Source organism: Haemaphysalis longicornis, unplaced genomic scaffold (assembly GCF_048455015.1).
Source record: "Haemaphysalis longicornis isolate Haplotype H1 unplaced genomic scaffold, Haemaphysalis longicornis Haplotype H1 scaffold_2, whole genome shotgun sequence".
NCBI classification, from domain to species: Eukaryota; Metazoa; Arthropoda; class Arachnida; order Ixodida; family Ixodidae; genus Haemaphysalis; species Haemaphysalis longicornis.
The window spans coordinates 252,525,916-252,547,898 of NW_027526295.1; the positions used below are offsets into that span (position 1 = coordinate 252,525,916).

Sequence of the window (21,983 nt, forward strand, 5' to 3'; positions counted from 1 at the left end):
CGAAATTATCCCTGGTATTCTGAGTCCTCCCTCCACTCGAGCCTCCGGTCGAGGAGATCCTTGAAATCAATTTCCCCGTGCATAAGCATTGCGGAATCCTCCCTTCAGACGAGTGGAGGGAGCAAATGGAATGGAGGAGGAACTCGGAATACGGCCTTTAATCTCTTTCCCATCGAATGCGCTTGCTGTGACAAGCCAATCTGGCCTTCCTCCATCAATCCGACAAGCCAGTAGTATTAACTCTATGGACAAGCCCTATGATAGGGTGGCTAGAATCCTACCTATGAGCATGCATGCCTTCGAGGCAGTCATGAGAAAAATAAGGTCAATGTATGGAGGAAGATGGGCCAATGTATTTTTTAAAGGTAGCGAAAACTCTCAAGGGGAGAAAACCGCAGTCTGCTTTTGCAGTACACGGTCGATTTAATCTCGGGCCTGTTTCACAAGACGAAAAAAAACCTGGCGTTTATGTAATTTTTCTTGAGTTCATAAGTGTGAAAGAGCCCCTCAAAAAGTTAATATCAGCGTTATCAGAGTTCGAGTTGATACGGGAACAGCAGAGCCCTACTGAAATTTGGAACATGCACACCTATAGTTTCAGAATGGGTCGCGTGTATACAATTCACCCAAAAAATGCCACAAACGTTCAGTGAATTGAAAGTACATTTTATTGCGTGCGCAAATCTTTAATTATAAGCAGCGTTTCCGTCGCTCAGATCTGGAAAACAAGACACAATTTCAACGCACTCTTTTTACGCATCAATTTACTCAGGGCCGTACCCAGAAATTTTTTTCGGGGGGGGGGGGGGGGGGGGGTTATGAATTTTGGGAAGGGGGTAGTTTTGCTGAAAGCAACAGTAAGTATTGTTTACATGCTGCCTGGAAAAGATTTCGGGAGGGGTTCGAACCCCCAAACCCCCCCTCTGGGTACGGCCCTGAATTTACTACTGCTCCGTGTATTTTAGAATGCGTGGTGTTCTGTTGACGCATTTCGAAAAAAAAAAAAAGCCACGTCAAACAATGGCACTCTATGCGGCAAAGACGTTGTTGGCTTCATATGCCCAGCTTGCATTTTTGACTGCAACGATCAGCTAGAGTGCCGTCGGACGGCACTCTACACACTGCGTAAGGGAAAACTGAGTTCCTTCTTGACGCGACCTGTAGGCTTTTTCTTCGCTATGTCGACGATTGTTTTTGCATAGTGAAGACATCTGCAGTTGACAGCCTGGAAAAGCATCTAAATTCCATCCACCCCGCCGTTCAGTGCACGGTTGAATGTGAACGAGACGGCTTCATTGCCTCTCTTGAAGCCCAAGTGACGAGATGAGTTTCCCGTTCACAGGAAGCAGGCGCGCACTGATCGCAACCTTCATTTTAATTCGGCTCACTCCGTCAACCACAAGGCCTCTGTTGTTTCCTCTTTATTTAAAAGAGCGGATGCCATTTGCTCTTCCAAATCCGAACGCAAAAAAAAAAAAAAAAAACGAAAAAATCCGGGTAAATGCGTGCCTCAAGAAAAACGGCTACCCCCAAAAAATGCGCGCCAATCCACCCTGAGGAGGTGGTTGGAAAGCGAAGCTGTACACGACACTCACAATAATTACCCATGCGATGTCACTTGAATTAACACACGTGGCTCTACCAAGAGCGCAACCAGAGACAAGTGAAATTCACTTAACCACACCATTTATTACCTCTTATATTCCTTGCTAAGATTAAATCAATGCATGATTCATGAACGCTGGTTGGTTGAATTGTGTTGGTGAAGCAAATGAGTGGAAACTCTCTTTTATAAAATTAAAGGAAGTTCAAACCCGGTGTTAGTCGATCTCACTTCTCCGTCTCTGCCGTCGATCTCGTTGCCTCCGTCGGCGGTGGCAGAGACGGAGAAGCGTGATATCATGTGTTAGTGTGAGCTTCCTTTAATTTTTTATAACTCCTAGCGCATGTGCAAGGCGCGCACATGGCTGCTACACGTGCCGTGGGCTGAGCGCACAGAGCCGCGAGAGTTCGCGTGACGCTAACGCGTGGCATTCAGCGAGACCACAGGAGGTAAACCCGCAGATGTGTTCGGTGAGTGCACCGTCTGTTTCCCCCGTCTCCGCGTGGGCTTGCAGCTCTATCAGTAAGACAACGGGCTCGATCTCGCTCCGTTTCTCTATTCGTTCCAGGTTCGATTCCTGGTGGTGCCAGTAACTTCTTTTATTTGTTCGCGGAGGTTTTCTGTTGAAACCAACGGTCGCGACAGAACCCTTAGGGGTAGATGTAAAAAGCTTCGTACTAAAAAGTTCATTCACTGCGTAATACGCAACAGGGAGCCAAAGAGGGCGACAAACTCGCCGACGAGACCGAACGTCGGAACTCTGAAATGCGTACCGGTGCCTGTCATCCCAGCTAGGAGCGAATGAGACCTTGGCCCGCGTTTTCTGAAGAGAAAAAAGTGCACATTGTCCACAAGCCTTCGGCAACTATAGGCCACCTAATCCGCCGCCCTAAAGACCGCGCGACAATGGAGAAAGCGCCCGGAGTCGCTTTCCGCATTTCGTGCGCTGAGTGCCCCGCTTCAGAGATCGGTGAAACCAAAAATCTTCCGGAGAGGATCAGGCAGCACAGTCGTCGAGCACTGTGAAGTGGTCGACAACAAAATTGAGTTCTCCAGAACGGCCACTCTCGAAAGGGAAACAAGTAACTGGAGGATGGAAGTAGGGGCTTATTGAACGAACCCTCGGTTGGGCAGACTACGACCGAACATTTCCAACTGTAGTGTGTCAGGTGAACCATTCGGTGCAGCGACTGGAGCTGGGTACCCGCGGAGTACCCAGCTATCACGAGAAAAAACCCTTGCCCTCTTTTCTTTTCTTTTCTCATACGCAACGAGAAGAGAGTGGCACCTCCCAGCAACTTTCCGGCAGCCGCCATCTGCAGCTGAAACCGGTCTGAATGAGCAAATACTACACAAAGAAACGTCGCACGATGCTACTGTTCATGGGACATTCTCCAGCGCCCTTGTGGGCGGTGGGGTTCCGTTTTATATTCCAAAAACGACCCTTGCCTGAGCCTCCTTGTTTGTTCTTCTCGACGACCAGAATGAGAAGAACCCGCGGATTAACAGAGCTTTAGCAGTCCGTCGCTTCCGTCGTGTACGTAGTTACCGTGTTGACCGGACCCGTCTGGGCACTTGGGCATTCGTCGCGGTAGGAGGATTAGTTCCGCGGGCCGGCCTTCGCCATGTCCGCGCATCCGCCATGGTGGGGTGCGCCTCCTCGCCCTTCCTCCTCGCCCTTCCGCACGCGAGGCCGCAGTCGGGTCCCGGTAAACACGGTAACGACGTACATGACGGAACAGACGGACTGCTAAAACTCAATTATTTAATAAGACAACTGTGAACGAGACTGATCGTGATACAGGAATCAAGGAACATTTCAAAACAAAACTCGAAATGCACGTGCAGTTTCAGTTTCAGTTTCAGTACACGTTCAGTTTCGTAGTGGTCCCAGGGTGTAGAGAGAAAATTAGTAAAAAACACCAGACACAATCTGTTTTTTTTGTTAATAGACTTTGCTTAAAACTTTAAATTCAATGGTTAGAGATATGATACTTCACTGAAAAAGGAGTTGTGGGCAGCTCAGCCAGTCCGGCTGGTGCGTACCGAAGGCTCCCCAGTTGTGTGGTCACATAAATACAAGTAACGGTTTTTTTTGTGGATGTACGGTTCGAACGAAAAAAAATTGAGTTATCTGCGCTGCCTTTATTGTGGTTTGTGCACTGTTAGCGAACACGATTACGTAGTGTCTCGCCTGAATGCTTTCAGGCGAGAATGTTTCGGGTTAAGCACAAGAAACCGACTCGTTTATTGAAACATGCGTTATTGTATATACATTTCCAGTAGTAGTGCATCCAAACACGGTATGCGAGGCGAAAATAGCGCGAGGCGAAAACATGCGAGGCGAAAATGACGCTCGAGTGCGGGTGTTTAATCGTGATGTCCCGCGGCCTACCATATCCTACGGCAGGGAGCGGGTCTTTGGCACGGGCAGTCAATCGTCACCCAGCTCCCGGAAGACCTCTGGGCCACGAGACCTGGCGATCCTTAGCAGCTCGTGGACGAAAGTGGCCGCGAAGCGTTCCGAATAAAAAGGCGGACTCGGTAGGAACCAGCCGTCGACGAAACCCAGGTGGCCGCCACGAGGGGTTATCACGGCGGCCAGCCAGGGCGAGTTGAAGATCTCCTCCTCGGGAAAAGTGCTGGGCGAATTGAACACGTCGTCCGCCGCCGACACGAACACCATGGGCCGCCGGATCCGAGACAGCTTTCCCTGCGACGCGGTTTTGCACGCGTCACCTTAAAGACGAACGCGCTCTCTCCACACGCGCGGGGCTCCTTTCGCCGACAGGGAGATTGACATCGTATCGGGAAGCAGTTATTTCTTAAGAGTAGAACAATCGGGGTGGTTGGTACGTAATTTTGAAAGAAAGCAGCCATCTATCGCCATGTGGCTGAAGAGGCGTAGCGGATGCGCGTGTCCGCCCCTACATCTGTGAAGGCTCGATTCCCATTCAGATACAAATTTACCCAATTTTCTTTTCAACTCGGTCACTTTTCGCATAGCCCACTCGCGCCATCAGCCCTTTTGTTTGCAACATCTCGGTTACGACGACGGATTTTCGGCCAACCGACTCAACTTTTACATTACATTTACATGATTTACAGGGCTGAATGATTTACATTCAGCCCTGCTCACATGCGATAAGAAATTTAAGCGAAAGCTGCACATAACGTCCAACGCTTTCTTCACTAATTCTCTGTCAAGGCATTGCTTTCTCGCATGTGCAGCAACGCCTTCGCTCGTGTACCCGTGAAGGTCTGCCAGAGCGGTGCGGGCACGGGCGAAGCACTCACCCTAAGGCTGCAAGTTTCGTAGAGCTCGTCCGTGGATGAGAAGCCGAACACCGGCGCCGTGTAGATTTCATCGAACTGAACCAAGGTCCAACACGAGAGTACGGCATCCGCGTTGACCTCGTCCTGCGTGTTACAACGTCAGGGGGGGGGGGGGGTCATGTCACACGCAATCGAGCTAAATTTCGGAGTTGAAAGAAAATTTATGCTGCATGTTAAATGTTTCGCATAAGCTTTGTGTAAACAAACGCGCTGATGTTACCTTGGCAAACAGTACTGATGCGGTTAGACAGAGAGGGGGAGAGAGAGAGAGAGAGAGATGAAACGTTTATTTGAAATGAAAGGTCTTGATTGAACTAGAGAGGGGAAAAACGCTCTGCATATGTTTGGTTTAGGCCCATCAAGATTGATTTTTGATTGATCAAGATTGATTGATCAAGCAGTTATTAATGTTCTTTGGAAGGTGGGGAGGGGGGGGAGGGGCTAAACAAGATATTTGGAATGTCATAGGTGGGATAGAAATTTAGGAACTGTCTTATTATTGCCCTCAAATTTTTTTACAAGTATAGAAAGAGCAGAGAATCATAGCACACATACCAAGCATCTAATTATCTTCCCTATCTTTATCTTAAAGGACTACAGACACGAAATTTCAAAGCTGGGATAACTATGTAAAAGGCTTCCTTTGTATATGGAGATATCTCCCAGCAAGTTTCAACAGTAACCATACAGTATAACATAGTTTAAATCCATTTTAATCTTTGCGCGCACGAGATAGCTCAGAACGGATACGGCGGCATCAGCATGACGCCATCTGCTCCTCCTGACCCCGAACTGCCCACGTGAGGGCTTTCGTGACGTAGCCAGCGCGTTGGCTTTGGTTGGCGCGCGCTGTTCCGCCATGTGTATCACGCCACTGTTTTGGGACTGACGTCATGCTGCCCAACTCGTGGAGAGGGCGGAGACCATGGCCGGTCACGGCCGGACTGGTTGCGCGCGCGTCCGCATCGGCAGTGGTGCTACGATAACGATGACGTCACACTCGCCTTCCTGTCATGGCAGCCGCCTCGGTGTTGGTAAAGCAAAACTGAAACTGACACTAATCAACGGGTCTTTAAATAATTATTTACGCTGCTATCGACCGTCTGGTGTGCCATTCTACGATTAATGGGCTGGCAGGCACCCATAGCAGCGAAAAAAACTAAACACGAAAATTTCGTATCAGTACTCCTTTAAACGTTACGTTAAAGCACTGTGGAGCTCCGACTTCGAGTAGCCCTGAAAAGGGAGTGCCTTTCTGCCCCATGCAGGTTTTTCGACGACAACAGCGGTTGAGAATCCGTGATGTTGCTTTGTAAGAAATATAAGCACATTTACCCCTCCAAATGGGCTAACGGTCGGCCGCTGCGAGAGGCACGCCATCGCTATGTTGTCACTTTTGCATCCATCTCGAAGCTTGTTTTCTTTCGGATTCCACCAATGTTTCCACGAAGACCATTTTTTAACCGTATATCTGCTGAAGACGGTGAATACCCAAGCGGCCATATTTTACGATCGGGGGCATCCAAGAGGGCAGCGAATATAATTTAAACCGTTATCTGCCGTTAGTGTTCCTCAGTAATAAAAACTTGTACAGGAAAAAAACGTTCAGAAGTAGAATTATGCTTCTGAACGTCACTCACAAGTCACGTGACGCTCACGTGCGCCCCCTTGAGTGCGAGGGGAGAGCTGCGGTGAAACACGGTGGAGAACCCTGTGCACGCATGGAGGAAAAAAGTTTAGGAGGGAGCGTCACGTGACAATCGTGAAGCCTAGTTATAAAGAAATTAGCAGTGGCTTAGCTCGCCTATGCCAGGATATACGTAGCGTGAGCTAAGGTTCAGCCGTACTTCAATTGTATTGGAATCCAATACAAACCAATTCAATAGAAACTCTATGTCTTCCATGATGCATTGCGTGGGAGGAGCCCGAGGAGAGGAGAATGTGGCATCAGAGTAGGTTGGCCTGCCAAAGCTGGGCCGCCTGACTATAGTGAACTAGAATACTTGGCCTGACGTCATGCTCGATGCCTCCAAGCATTTAACTTCCTCCATGTAAGCATGCCTGCGATGCTCACAATCCGTTAGTGGCTCAGTTCAAGCATCGTGAAGGAGACTCACGCTCTCGCGCAGAACAGACTCGTTGTCCTTGAGGTGTTCGACCAGGTTGTGCGCCATGTAGACGTGCGCAGCGTAGTTTGTGTTCCAGCGCAGAAGGTTGTACTTGGTGGTTGGCAGGTGGAAGGGCGTGGAGATGGCCAGCGCGGCGTCGATGCGCGCGTCGGCCCCGTACTCGGCCAAGTACAGGCTGATCAGCAGGCCGCCCAGGGAGTAGCCGACCGCCAGGAGGCATTCGCCCGGGAAGCGTCGCCCAATCGCCTCCACCACCTGCGGTTCACGACACAGCATTCTTCGCGGCCACGGCTTCTCATACCCCTGAACCCACTTTCCCCTTTCGCGTTCAGACCGTGTGGTTCAGGAAACCAGCAGAACAGGCTCCGGCCTCCGGTCGCCTCCTTCCCAACTATAGGCCTGCTGGCTTCAAATGAAGCTTATACTTCAAAAGGAATAGCAATCACCTCGCGCAGGTCGGCGACACTAGCCATGTGCGTGATCCGGTGCGTGGAAAGCGGCACGCCGCCGCGGCCCCGGCCGTTCATGACGACGCAGGGGCAGTACATGGCCCTGACGAGCGGTATGAGCGAGCGCAGGTAGTAGGACTGGCTGTCGCCCGTCAGCCCGGGCGCCACCAGCAGCACAGGCCCCGAGAGGTCCTCGTTCAGCCAGTCCAGCGCCAGCCGGCCGCCGTCCGAAAGGTCCAGGTACTGGCGCCGGTAGTGCACCGGCGGCAGCCGCGACTGCACGCAGTGTACACAAAGGCATGCATGATTTATCCGAACCACTGCAGCTCTGCTACGGTATCCAATCAGGAAACGAGAACGTTTTCGGAGTACAGAACTTTGTCGCCTACTTCAATACCTGATTTCACTTTCTCCGGTATGAGGTCGAAAACCGTAAGGTTTCGGGGCGCTCACCTTTACTTCTGGGGCCAACTTGGCAAATTTGGGGGCGCGTGCGTGCGTGTCTTTGAGTGCGTGCGTGCCTGTGCGTTCGTGCGTGTGTGTGCGTGCGTGTCTGTGCGTGCGTGCGCGTCTGTGCGGGCGCGCGTGTGTGTGTGTCCCTGTGCGTGCGTGTGTTTGTGCCCGTGCTTGCGTGTCTGTGCTGCGCGGGCGCGTGTGTGTTTGTGCGTGCGTGCGTGCGTGTGCGGGAGTGTCTGTGCTGTGCGTGGGTGCGAGTCTGTGTGTGTGCACGCGTGTATGTGTTTGTGCGTGCGTGTGTGCAAGTGTTCGTGCGTGCGTATTTGTGCGTGCGCATGTGTGCCTGAGTGTGCGTGCGTGCGTGTCTGTGCGTGCGTGCGTGTGCGTGCTTGTGCCTGTGCCTGTGCGTGTGTGCGTACGTGCCTGTGCGTGCACGCGCGTGTGTCCGTGCGTGCGTGAATGTGTGTGCGTGCGTGCGTGCGCGTTTGTATGTGTGTGTGTGTGCGTGCGCTCGTGCGCGAGTGTGTGTCTGTGCCTGTGCGTGCGTGAATGTGTGTGCGTGCGTGCGTGCGTGCGCGTTTGTATGTGTGTGTGTGTGCGTGCGCTCGTGCGCGAGTGTGTGTCTGTGCCTGTGCGTGCGTGTATGTGCGTGCGTGTGTGCGTGCCATGTGCGTGAGCGCGCGTGTGTGTGTCTATGCCTGTGCGGGCGGGCGTGTCTGTGCGTGCCTATGCGTGTGTGCGTACGAGCTGTCCGTGCGTGCGCGCGCGCGTGTGTGTATGCCTGTGCGTGCGTACGTGCCTGTGCGTGCGCGTGCGTGTGTGTGCGCGCATGTGTGTGTGGTGTGTGTGCGTGCGCTCGCGCACGCGTGTGTGTCTGTGCCTGTGCATGCGTGCGTACGTGTCTGTGCGCGCGCGTGTGTGCGTGTGTGTGTGTGTGTGTGTGTAGGTCTAGTGTCCTATATCTTGGCCAACGCTAGTAAACTTCAAGTAGGGCTTTACGACATGCCAAACAACGTCATACTGCGACACGCCGTAATGGCATGACTTCATGCTGTGACACGCCAAGCAACGTCGTCGAGCCGCGGTTACCGGCTGATAGCAGTACAGACCTCAAAACGTAATGTTAGGCCTAACGTCGGGACGTCTAATACTTTCCTGGCCGTGCCTCTTCTGTGCATGAACGCTTTCGCGAGCGAGTTGTAAACTGTGAAAAGCGGGAGGCTTCAGAACCCCCCCCCCTCCCCCCGATTTTACAGATGGACCACCCTTACGCGTAAAATGTTTCGCAGGACACTGTTCCACATATGGGTCTCACAGCTAAGGACACGCGTGGAGGCAGCAGCTCCACATCATCCGACGAGTAAGAAACACTTCGTTGGAGCGGTGACGCCGGAAATGTGAATGCTGAGCCCAGACGTTGCTGACGTCACAGTCATGCTACAGTCGCGGTCTGCTTCGGGCTCATACATGCGGAGTAGCCGCCTCTCGAACTGCGGCAGTGCTCCAGGCCGCCACGGCCACGCCAAGTCACACCAGGACCGAGGAGATGAACTTTTCCGCCAGGCTTCCCGTCATTGCGCGACATCATTGCGGAGAGGAGAAGAGGGCAGGTGGATAGCCAGACGCCCACAGAGGCCGGACGTGTTATATCCGACGGCCGGGTCTACGAGACACGTTGCATCTCCGCCAAGCCCAACGCCCCCTTCGGAAGACGGGCTCGTCCGCGCCCTTCAACCGTGTCTATACGCCTCGAGATTCGCGATCGCTGCGCCGCCTGCCGCCGCTTCTCCGCGGCGTTTGCGGGATTAGCGCTGCGCGACTGATAGGCGGTCATGCAGTGTTTTGGTTCTCTTTCGCTTCTCTTTGCCTTTCCGCGCACTAAACAACTTGTTAAGGTGACGTCTGTAAGCTAACTGCACGTTTAGGACGCTTTAAAAAAACAGCTGCGTCTTGGTAGAGCGCTCGAACGCCAGTAAGAGCTATCCGGGGAGGCGGTGCGGTTCTGCGCGCTTCTTGGCCGCTCTTGCGGGCGTCGACGACGGCAGCAGCATATCACCGCTGTCACCTTCGAACACGTCAGCACAAGTGAATTCTATTTATTGTCACCTCGTTTAGACTTGATATTGGCACTGTAAGAGCTAGGTTGGTTCGTTTTGCAGCGCAGACAACACATGCGGCTTTGCTTCGAATATGTACGTCGTAGAAAAATATGTTTCGGGGATGTGATAACCCAATAGCGTACAAAAACTCGTGCCTTTTATGGGAATATAAACCACGCGAAAATGTTAAGTACACTCAAAGGCTATGCATTGTCAGATATGTGCCCACTCATGCCTTATGCATGAACCAAGATATATGTTAATGAAACCACGGGAAAATGAATGGTCTGCAAGTCAGGAATAAATAGAATAGTCGTAAGGGAATAAAAAAAAACCGAGTCCAGCTTCTGAAATGCTAAAGACGTTTGTTTGAGCGAGGTAGTATTCACCAGACCAACTAGATGCGAAATGCACTGATATTTCGCTAGACATGGGGCGGGGGGGGGGGGGGGGGGAGGAGGAGGAGGACGCTCAACTGTCGTTGTTTACAAATGCGGAGCGAAATCAACGAATGAACGTTTTATTAATCACACACACAAGCTGCGTGTTCACTTTTCGTTTGTTTTTTGCCTTCAACGAACGGCTGATCATTCGGCGGACGCATTTTTTTGAAGAATACAGGGTAAGCAGTTCACAAGAAATACGGGGTGTCGTTGAAGGAGTCGATTGATTGATTGCAGGGTTTAACGCGCCGACGCAACGGAGACGATGAGGCACGCCGTAGTGGAGGGCTCCGGATTAATTTTGACCACCTGGAGATCCTTAAGGTGCGCCGAAATCTCGTACACACGGGCTCGTTGGAAGAGTGTCGTATCTGATAAGGGTATCTGATTTCGGTTTATGCTAGATTCTGCAGTCTCCCTGTGTCATACGACGATGTTTCGAAGAAGGGTTTGGTCGCGGACGCGGATTACTCTATAAGCCCATCTTCGCGCTTCTCGTGGAGGATAAATGTAAGAGATGAATCTTATAGCGAGCGCTCACCTCGGGACAAGACGACCCAGCATTAAATTTGTCGCCGTGTGCTGACTCCGGAGTGTACTTTTGCATTATCCATCGTACTTCTTTGGTACAATGTTTGCGAAATTTATGCCGCATTGGCTTGTTCAGGGTACTGACCAATATCTGATATGTGATACTGTGATATTGGCAGGCGTAACTTGCGTGCTGTCAGGTATGAGTGCTCCGCTGGATTTTATAGTGCACAAAGTCGATTTACATCATAGTGTGTATGGCCGCAACATGACCATCGGAGGAAACACTGCTTACGGAGACACTGCCACTAAATTTCAGGGCAGCGGAATTGCAATCAGCTTCATGCAAATGCAGGCTTTGGGACGCCGGCCTGTGACACACGCCCGGCGCTCATATAGATCTTTCTAAGATCGCGTCATAAACGTTTATACTCTCGTGAACACACCAGGCTTGCAAACAGAGTGCCTGCTCCACGTTATTCGGTATTTCGAACGCGGACAAATGGTAAATCGCTGTCTTGAACGAGCCCCAAAAGCAACGGCGACAGGGGGGAGCGGGCCAGGGACTCCCGCGCCTGCTTTCGAAACGGGCCGCTAGGGGGATTTCAGTGGCGCCCCTACAGGCCGCGCTCGAGGCGTATAGGGCTCTTAGGAAGGACCACCAATCGCGTCACGGCAACACGACTGACCTTTCAGTCGTGAACATTTATGGTGCATGTTGGAAACGGTCGAATGCGCGCATGGACGAGCCGGTACGGTTTGCTACTTCGCAGGGCACGACGCCCTGTGAGTTCCACGCGTCCCATCAAGACGTTCGGCAAGGGACAGTGTGCGACGAGAAGCATAATATATCTTGCGGTTGAACAGGGAGTCGGGATAAGCGGGTGGCGTCGGAAACGAGGCTGCTCACCCCACACATTCCCACTAGCACCACACGACCTGCTCTTGCGGACGACAGAGCCACCGTTAGGAAAATGTCACGGTATACACTCTGCGCCGCGATGCCCAAGACCGCTGCCGGGAGGGCTTCGAACGGGGGGCTCAGGTCCTGGTGCATGAGATCTGGGCAACGGTCATTCTCACCATTGCCGCCAAATGGCCAGCATACTCCGTTCCTCGTGCGGTAAGCTCCAGAGGACAGGCACGAGGCGGTTGCAGTAACGTTGTCCTCCTGCCGCTCACCAACGGAGCCCACACTTCATCCCGTGTTGTGGGAGGGCCGATGATCACGGGAAGAGACACGGGAAGTAACGCGGACGTTTGCGATAACCGCAGGAAAATTGAAAGAACGCAGAAATCCTAATCCCTTGCCCGAATTTCCTACTCCGGCAAGACCAAAGTACGTTCAGTGCCTTTTGAAAATATTCTGGAAACCTGACATTCTGTCCCTCCCTTTCGGCGTTTGTTGTGCGCCAACCAGCCATGCACATCCAACACCGACACCTCCTGCAGGCGCGGAGAGTTGAGATTTCATAAACGCAAGCGGGTTGATGAAGCCAGCCTCAAATAACAGCACGAAGAGACCTCGAATCGCTCAAAAGCGTATAGTATACAAAATTATCGGGGCATACCGGTGTCCACGCATGCGCATAGAGGAGGTGGCCCGCCTACCTGGATGAACATGCTGACGACAGACTGGAGGTTGGCGCCGATGCACCAGATGGGCGTCCGGTAGAAGCTCTTCACGAAGCCACCCATGTTCGCGGTCAGGAAGCGGCGCATGCGGCCCATTCGGCATACAAGCCGAAGCTTCCGTTCCACCACGAACACGAAGTAGAAGATGTACAGGGCGCACGAAGCGCACACTAGGAATTCCACCTTGGCCGACTTCATCACTTCGTAGTCCAGCCCGTGCATCGTGCACGGTGGCGCCGGCTGGTTGGCCGGTTCGGTTCCTCGGGGAAAATGGCCACCAAGCAGCGGCAGAAAAGCGATGGTGATGACGTCTCCTCGGCCGAACGATAAGCCTAGCCGAAGAGGATAACCTGCACGAAAGAATAAGGTAGAATATGAGGAGTAGTGAAGAAAGTCTAAACGGAGCGCGAATTTGTACTGCAGCGTGCATCAACTATTTGGGCAGGACGTTTTTCTAATGCGGCGGCTCATGCAAGCTGGAAAAAGAAGAACAGCGAAATAAGAAAAAAGAAATGCTAACAGAGTCTACTGATATGAGTGTCAAAAAGGCCTATATTTTTCCGTCAACTTGTATCTTCGGAAAATACAGAGAGGGGCGCAGGCCATGAGAGATCAGCGGCACATCGAGTCGACGCATAGATTTATTCCACAGTGTAAATAGACCGACATGGGGATTAAAAAGGCCTGCTAAATGGCTAAAGAGCAGTGCAATAACATCACCAATTCAACCAGTAAATTACAGGCAATCAGCACTTACCATCAGTCAGTCAGCTAACTATTGTAATAAAAAACTTCACCCGATACTGGAATTCTCTGAACCCCTGTAAGGTCGTCCTTGAAGCATATAACCACAGAGTAACTGATACCCGCGAGACGGCAAAGACTAAATGAGGAGCGCAGACACAGCGTGCCTCGAGTGGCGATAAAGAATTACAATTATTTTGTTAAAATTGTGATACAACAGCCGCGATAAAATACAATAAATTCAAGAACAGTCGAATGTATTCATGTGGTAGAGGTATAGGCGTTGGATTGTAAGATCCCACAAATTAAAAAAAAAAGAACGATTCAGTTTGAGATTTTCTATTACACAGCAAATGATGTCAACTTAGCTGCTTAATTATTTGCGCCGAAGCTACACGCCGAAGCGGCGAAGATACACCTGGGCTAGCCTTTGAGGCACGTCGTAGTGGGGTGGTTACGGATTAATTTAGGCTACCTCAGTCCCTAACGTGCGCTGAAATCTTAACCCACGGTCGTTTTCGTTTTTCGTCTCTATCAGAAGAACGACCAGCCCAGCGGTTTTTCTGGTGACGGTGAAAAACGGACCCGCCAAATTCGCTGCGGCGGGTTCGATTCCAGCCGGCAACATTTTCACACGTAATGCGAACGAAGAGCTGCAGCTTTGGAAGGTCCCGGAGTAGCTCTGAATGGGAAGTCATCCACAGCAATGACGCCAGAAGTGAAGGAGTGCGCCCCGTGGATGGTCGTCGCTAGCGCCAACCGGTCCCCAGAAAAAAATCCCTGCAATCCCCTCCTCCCTACCCATCAGAACTATCTACATATAAGCTTGCTTGCTTACATACGAACCATTAGTAAGTATACGTAGAAAGCAGGAAGTGCAATATTAATTACCGGCTTCAAGCTGCAGGTTGCACTTGCAGAAATGCAGCCAGCTGCAGTTGGGTCGATTCCCGTTTGGTGCTTCAAAAAAAAAAAAAATGACAGGGGCCATTCCACTTTGAGATACGGCCCACCTAATCTTCTCGCCAGAAAAAGAAATCGCGACCGGCCGCCGCTTCCCCAATGACGTAACTGCCGCCGCACTTGATCGAGGGATTTCGACATACGTAGGCAATCGCTTTGCCGGGCAATCGCTTGGCCTCTTTCTTCAACGAAGGGGGTGAGACCTGCATGCGGCCGCGAGGAGGGAGGAGGAGGACGAGGGGAAACGTTTATTTATATTTTTTAGTGGTTTGGCGGCGAGAGCTTTTTTAAAGGAGTACTGACACGAAATTTTCGTGTTACGTTTTTTTCGCTGCTATGCGTGCCTCCAGACCACTAATCATAGAATGACAGATTAGACGGTCGAGCGCAGCGTAAACTCGTTTACGGCGTCGTTTATTCGTGCCAGTTTCGGTTTCGACAAAAAAACGCCGAGCGGCCGCCATGACAGCATGTATCACATGACGTCACCATTCTTGCCGCATCGCTGCCTCTCTGGAAGCGCGCGCAAGCGAGCGCACGCGCGCGCCCAGACCGGCCGAGGTCCTCATCGTCCCCACAGGCCCGGGCAGCATGACGTCAGTCCCAAAACCATGACGTGTACACACGCCCGAGCAGCGCGCGCCAACCACAGCCAGCGCGTCGGCTTCGTCACGGGAGCCCCGACGTCGGCAGTTTGGGGCAAGTAGCACATGATGTCATGTCGGCCCGCTCTGGGCTTTCTCGTGCGGGCGAAGATTAAAATGGATTTTAAATATGTTTCGCTGAACTGTTGCTGTTGAAACTTGCTGGGAGATATCTCCTGATAAAAAGGAAGCGTTTTACATGGTTATCACAGCTTTGAAATTTCGTGTCAGTACTCCTTTAAGTTGTTATTGCTGTTCCTTATGTAACGGCCCATACCCACGCGGGGATTGACCAGAAACACTGCGAATGAATGAATGAATGAATGAATGAATGAATGAATGAATGAATAGAAGCTTATTCTTTGACATGGTAATGGTGGAGGTCCCCTCATTCCAGAAGTGCCTTAGGTTGTCGTCATGGTTGTCGACATAGAGTTTCTCGATATAGTGAGAAACTCTATGGGGTCCGAACCGGGGGCCTGTCGATCTCCATTGCAATGGGGTTCCAGGTGGTGTTTGATGAAGGCGATGAGTGTAGTGAAGTTCCTATGATGGTTTTTTTTCGTGGACCTCTGTTGCACTCGCCGAAGAGGTGTCGCTGGTGCAGCCCTTCCTGGCAGTCGAGCACGGCGGAAGGGGTCTTCTTTGGTAAAGGGCCATCCGTGATGGGGTTGGGAGGGTTTGCGCCGGCCTCAGTAAGACCTGTTCTTCTTTGGTAAGGTGGGTGCGTGCGTGGTTTAGAATAAGCATCCGGGTTTTGTTTTAAATGATTTCGGAAGGGATCAGATGCCTCTGACCGTTGACGAGTCGGTTTGCTTTTCCGTTACCCTGCATCACGGGACGAGTGGTAAGCGAAGGCACGTAGCGACGTGAACGTTCAGGCACCCACGACGTGTGCGGCAAATCGATAGGCGATTGTGTTGCGTAGATAAATCAGTAACTCATTGAGTCATTACCTATCCACTGTGTTCTTTTAGAAATCTGGCAATTGGTTAGCCTCCTCGATTATCGGTCCCGGATCGTCCGCGGACTGCCCGAGACGCGATTCGACGCTCTATTTTCCCATGTATTCCTATGGGGCTTCCGATCCGAACGCCGTCCTCGTACTGTCCGTGGACAGTCCAGGACTGGTAAAACGAGGATGCCCATAGTTGTCACTTATTGCTACAGTTCCGGGTAACCTGCGACTTCTGCAAACACAGCGCGGGGGCTATAGGATTATAGAGAAGTGACAAACATGGGCGCCGTGTTTGTGAGTGATTTTCATCTACGCAAGGAAACTTCCTAGCATAAAACTCCATAGTTATATTCATTTAGTTTATTTATTTGTTTGTCTAGGAATACCTTACAGGCTCCACTACGGAGCATTGAGCGAGGAGGAGGTACACAAGAAATAAACAATGCTGATAGGGGAAACGAGTACCACATTACAGAACAATACACTTAAACTCTTTGTATTATTTTCATTTAATACATACTGCCAGCCACTGGCTGGTGGGTGTTCGAGATTTCGGCGCACGTTAAAGGTCCCCAGGTGGTCAAAATTAATCCGGAGCTTTCCACTACGGCGTGCCTGATCGCCAGTGTACGTAGCGTCGGCACGTTAAAGGTACCTCATAATCAATCGATCACCTGTTGGTGACCAAGGCAGGAGCGGTCACATATTTATACTTTTTTTTTAATTTATGCATTTTTACGCATATTTGTACATTTTTAAAGTAAACGCTTTTTGGAAACCTACCATGGAAGCGTAGTGCACAGGCGCTGCCCAGCTGTCAACAATGTGTCGGGTTCGACTCCTGTTTAATTTCTGATGGAAGTGAAATAAAAGAAAATCTGCAACGTGCGCGAGATATCGCCTCACGCGCTATAAAATAAATTAATACGTAGGCCTTTACTAGGGCGCCTCTCATAGCCCAGGTGAATGGCAGATGTGAAATCAACGACAATTTGCCCCACACATCATTTAAGCTTCTTCGCATCCTTCCCGTATTACATATATATAAGCGCATACACTTGCGTATAAAGCGCATGAAATTTTCCTGTGCGATGTAGTCTAAACCCTAAACTTTCTCTCAAAGCTAGACTGCGGAAGGAGATGAAACTGAAAATGGATGCCACACGGTCGCTATACAGACTGTGTGAACTTTGCTTGCACAGCGATAGGGAACAGTGGTCGCAAATAAATGCTTGCGAAGCACCTACGGATAATTACATTTCCGTGTAGAAGGCATGCAGAGATTGAATTTCAAGCTACAGAATGCACGGGACGCTGTCGACGACAGCTTCCCGCGACGTACAAAAAAAAAAAAAAAAAAAAAAAGGCCTGTCGCGTGTTAGCCTTGTAAGTCGAACGTACGCTCCGATTTCGAAGCGGCTTGCTCGCCGGGCGACGAAGATGATAACTGCTGAAAGCAAACGCATCCGCTCACCGTTGACAGGTGTACGCGACGTCGGGGCACAATGTCAGTCAAGGCCGTAGATAACCGCGAAGTTCCTAAACGAAGTCGCGTCCCTGAACAGTTCGTTAGCGTGGTTACAAATGGCATCCCGCAAGCGAGCGAACTCAAGCGGGGAGCATGTATTCACGTTCATGGCACAGAAACAGTGAGCGCCGCGTCCCCATCACACGCTCACGCACAGGTAGAGGGGCGATAGGCGATAGCTGAGCAGGCTGAGCGTCCAATTCAGGCTCCGATGCAATCGAGCTTTTGGCCGATTGCGACACCTATTGGATACGTCCCGCATTAGTTTCACTTTTGGTTTCGCTTTTGGTTACGCGTTCGCTTTGTGCGTGCGGGAACGCGCGCAACTTAGTATGCAAGCTTTCAAACGTGGCAACGTTTGTACAGCCTATTATCCAGTTACCCCCCACTTTAAGAATGACACAGGTGCACATATCGTGATGGTACGAATCCATTAAACTTGTATTGTTTGAGCATCACTCACGCATGACTTGGTTTAGTTGGCCAACAAAGCGCCGCCCCAGATCCACGCGGTAAAGTTCCGTTCTCTGCGAGCGCCTCCATTGGCTGATACACTTCACGTGACCACGAACGTGGGCATGTGTATACGTCGGCCTGGCGTCCCGTTGGCTGCGACACCTCATTTAAGGGTGAGTATAGGATCGGTGATCGACCAAGTCTCCTAATCTTATAGTGCGGAAAGAAGGAAAACATGCGAAGGAAATAGGGTCATGGTGAAATGGTTGAAATATAGACGGTCTATGGTCTTGCGTGTTCCGCAACATCATACGGCTGCAGCAACACTGAACTGATCAGCCGCGCAAGAACTCAGCGACACTAAACTGAGCGCCTTAAAGGGACACTGAAGTGATTTGTAAACACTGCGGGAGTGCTGACGCAAATTTTAGTCTGAAGTCTTAATGTTTCGACCACTCTCGCTGCGTTTACGCGACTTTATTAAGTAGAAAAATCAATTCGAAAATGCTGTCCTCCTTTCTGTATCCTCCTTGCCGATTTTCTATGACGTTTCGTATGACGTCGAAATGAGACTGTTTGACTGCGCTACTGCACGGCTCGCCGCCCTCCGACAGAATCAGTCGGGCCACCGCCGGCGGGTCGTTCGCTCAGTTCGCTCAGTTCGTTCGCTCAATTCGTTCGCTCAGTTGAAAAAAAAAGCCAACACACGTTTGTGCCAGGAAGAATGTGCCTTTAGTTTATTAGTACGTATACCGTATCAAGCTCTAAGTCCAAGTCGCTTCACACAAGCGCGCATGCGGCGCTTCGCTGACTGCTACGCTAGTAGAAAAATCTAAGGCCAACTGAAGGCGGGAGAAGAGAAAGCGAAGTTAACGTAGAAACTAAGGAATTAAAATCAACCTAAACTTTTATTTACAGCGTGTAACCAAGGTGCGGGAGGCACTTTTGCACCTAAAGAATGCAGCCGCTAGAGATGAGATATTTGTGGAATTTGCAAAACGCTTCCTGCACGAGCGCTATTCAAGAAATAGTCATCTAAGATGCTTGGAGTGCTAAAACTAAATAAAATTGTAAGCTGGCTATACATTTTATAATTTATATTTCCGTCTATGTCAGCGCTGGCTTATGACCGAGGAGAGTGAGGAAGTGTGATTACGGGCTCGTCACGAGCGGCTGCAGCGGCCCAGATGGGCCGCGGAAACAGGATTGAACAAGGAAACCAGGACTACAGCATTATTTTGCCACCTCTGCCAACAGGGTCAGTTGTTTTGAATACTGTATTCCTTCACGCCGACGTCAAAGCACGGCCGTACCGTGTCGAAGATTTTAGAGATGCGTTGCTTCACGAAAGCGTCCTCCCCGATGTTGCCTTGGGAATTTTCCAAATGAATCACATTTGGGCAGTGACAGTGAAGACCGAAGAAGCAAAGAGGCTACTGCTGGCAAAGCACGAGATAAGCGTCGTCGGTCACCGATGTTTGGTTATTGACTTGTGCAACCAAGTCTGTCGCATCAAACTGCATTGGGTGCTGCACAATGTGACGGACGAACAAATCAAGGCAGCGTTTGCACCGTATGGGAAAGTTGTTGAGGTTCCCCGAGAAACTTAGTGGCGTGCCAACGGTGGCCCGACCACCCCAAGTGCAGGAAACAATTAACTTACATATAAATACCCCAGAAAGGCACAGCCCCGCTGGTAGCGTAGTGGTCATCGCACTAGACGCATAAATCTGGAGGTCGTAGATTCGGATCCCACCCGGAGGGCATGCTTTTCTCCACTTTCTTAAAAAAATTGCATCTGTTTCAAGGATAATAAATGACTTACTACGAAAGCTCGTTGAAAATAAGACAGAAATAAGGGTTGGCAGTCAAGAAAACCTCGGAAAGCAAAGGGGAGGATTTGGTAGGTCATAGAAACCGATAAAGAATTTAGAAAGAAGGAAAGTGGAGAAAAATGCCCGCCAGGTGGGATCTGAACCCACGACCTCCAGAACACCAGACCGGTATTCTGGAGGTCGTGGGTTCGTGGGTTATAGAAACCGTGCTTGAACAAATAAAAAATTGGTATCAACAGCTAAAATAGATCAACATACAAATTTATAGTACAGGTACCAATAAAATTTCTCAACTTTGTTTTTTTAATTCTTGGCTGAGAACCCCTCCCCCCTCACCAGCCAGGACCGTGTAACGCCCTGCATTTCCACAAAAATGCAGATATCACGGAATTTGCACCTGTATTCGTCATAATAGTGTAAATAATGGACGAAGTAAGATTGGACGATAATGGACGAAAAAAGTAATGGTAAAAAAGTAACGAAAAATAAAGATAATGGACGAAAAAAGTAAGAAATAACAAAAATATAGAAAAATTACAAAAATGCGCGAAATGTGTCATCATCATCATCACCAGCCTATCTATGCCCACAGCAGGGCAAAGGCCTCTCCCATTATTCTCCATTTATCCCGGTTCTGTGCTAACTGCGACCAATTTATCCCTGCAAACTTCTTGATCTTATCTGCCCATCTAACTTTCTGCCCCCCCCCCCCCCCCCCCCCCCTGCAACGCTTGCCTTCTCTAGGGATCCACTCTGTTACCCTCAATGACCAACGGTTATCTTGCCTTCGCATTACATGCCCTGCCCACGTCCATTTCTTCTTCTTAATTTCTACTAATATGTCCTTAACACGCGTTTGTTCCCTGACCCACTCCGCTCTCTTCTAGGACAAGGAGAGAGCGAAATGTGTAATGCCCTGCATTTCCACAATAATGCAGATTTCGCGTAAGTTCCACCCCTAATCGTTATATTAGCGTAGATAGAGATAATTCGTCAAATGAAATTTTGAAACACTAAAAAATAAGAAAAATATTTTTTAAAAAATGCGGGAAATGGCTGACCGTGTAACGCCCTGCATTTCCACAATTGCGCAGATTTCTCTAAAGTTCCAAATGTAATCGTTCTAATAACGTAAATGCAAATTGGTCGAACGCAATTTGACAAAAACTGAAAATAAAAAAATATGCTCTTCAAGGTGAGTTGCGCTTGTTATGATAACAGAGATGGACACAGGAAAAGAACGTACACTTTCACAATGTCTTCTTGTGAAAGTGTGCGCTTTTTTCCCCGTGTTCATCTCTGTTATCACAACAAGCGCAACTCACCTTGAAGATCATGTTACACCAACTACCCCGACATCAAGCTTTACCGAAGAAAAATATGATTACGGAACATGAAAACCGTGTAACGCCCTGCATTTCCACAATAATGCACATTTCACGAAATTTGCGTCTCGAATCGTTTCACTGGCGCAAATAGAGATAATTTGCCATGCACGATTCAGAAAAAAACAAAAAAAAAATGGCTGTAAAGAACTTACATTCAAGCCAAGCGACATAAGGGTGCTACGCAGTGTAGACAATTCTCTGTGAACCTCTGCAAAATTTTTTTTTCTCTTAATTGTATGCGCAGTTATATGGGTGAAACACGCTGCAGTAATTACCTAAAGTGTGACCACGTCCACGTGAACGACTGCTTGGCTTTCTGTTCTCGGTAGCACTTTGTTCACTATGTACAGTTTGACGAGGAAAGAGATTGAAGTGCCTAAAACCCAACAAAAGTACATGAACAAATGCAACTCGAGACACAAGTGCACAGCGGGCACTGAGACAGCTGGAATTCCCTTTTTTTGTCGTGCAGTTTTCATTACCGCAGGTGGGCGCCGGTGTCCTTGCAGGAGACGCTGCACAGCTTTCACAGGGGAGACCACCTCAGGCTTCCGCGGTGATCCAGATGGCGTTTGCAGACACGGTCGCCGGAAGTGGGGAGGGAACTTCCCTTTGCTTTTTTTTTAACTCTCTGCAAGGTCTCAATGGCTAAAACGTTCCGTTTGCGAGTGAGTGTGACGTCTCAGGCGCATTGTATCGAGACGATCTGCCGAAGGGACACGGCCGTATACAGGGTGTTGCAGAGAAGACTTCAAGTAATCTTTAAAAAATATGCTTTCGGAGGTA

The 21,983-nt window shown here is 50.0% G+C and overlaps 1 protein-coding gene across 5 annotated transcripts; it reads right to left on the reverse strand.

Moving 5' to 3' along the window:
- Positions 1-3,728: 3,728 nt before the first annotated feature.
- LOC144170393 (protein ABHD1-like) lies at positions 3,729-21,604 on the reverse strand. Of its 5 annotated transcripts, none has more exons than XM_077700173.1 (6): positions 21,473-21,604; positions 12,658-13,031; positions 7,515-7,793; positions 7,057-7,323; positions 4,901-5,023; positions 3,729-4,316 (listed from the first exon to the last, which is right to left on the reverse strand). In XM_077700173.1, exons 2-6 carry the CDS (start codon positions 12,901-12,903, stop codon positions 4,038-4,040), a joined length of 1,194 nt encoding a protein of 397 aa, XP_077556299.1. In that variant the 5' UTR covers positions 12,904-13,031; positions 21,473-21,604; the 3' UTR covers positions 3,729-4,037. The 5 variants fall into 5 exon arrangements, with proteins under 5 accessions (XP_077556299.1, XP_077556300.1, XP_077556298.1 ...); XM_077700174.1 differs by having other exon boundaries at positions 21,350-21,478; XM_077700172.1 differs by lacking the exon at positions 21,473-21,604 and adding an exon at positions 17,465-17,713.
- Between the last annotated feature and the right edge of the window lie 379 nt (positions 21,605-21,983).

Excerpts from the sequence above, each read along its gene's own strand:
- LOC144170393 (XM_077700171.1), bottom strand. The coding sequence starts at position 14,416 with ATGGCCCCTGTCATTTTTTTTTTTTTTGAAGCACCAAACGGGAATCGA. Across the intron at positions 13,032-14,316 it reads CAACCTGCAGCTTGAAGCCG|GTTATCCTCTTCGGCTAGGC; the intron begins GTAATTAATATT and ends TCTTTCGTGCAG. Across the intron at positions 4,317-4,900 it reads ACGAAACTTGCAGCCTTAGG|GGAAAGCTGTCTCGGATCCG; the intron begins GTGAGTGCTTCG and ends ACCGCGTCGCAG.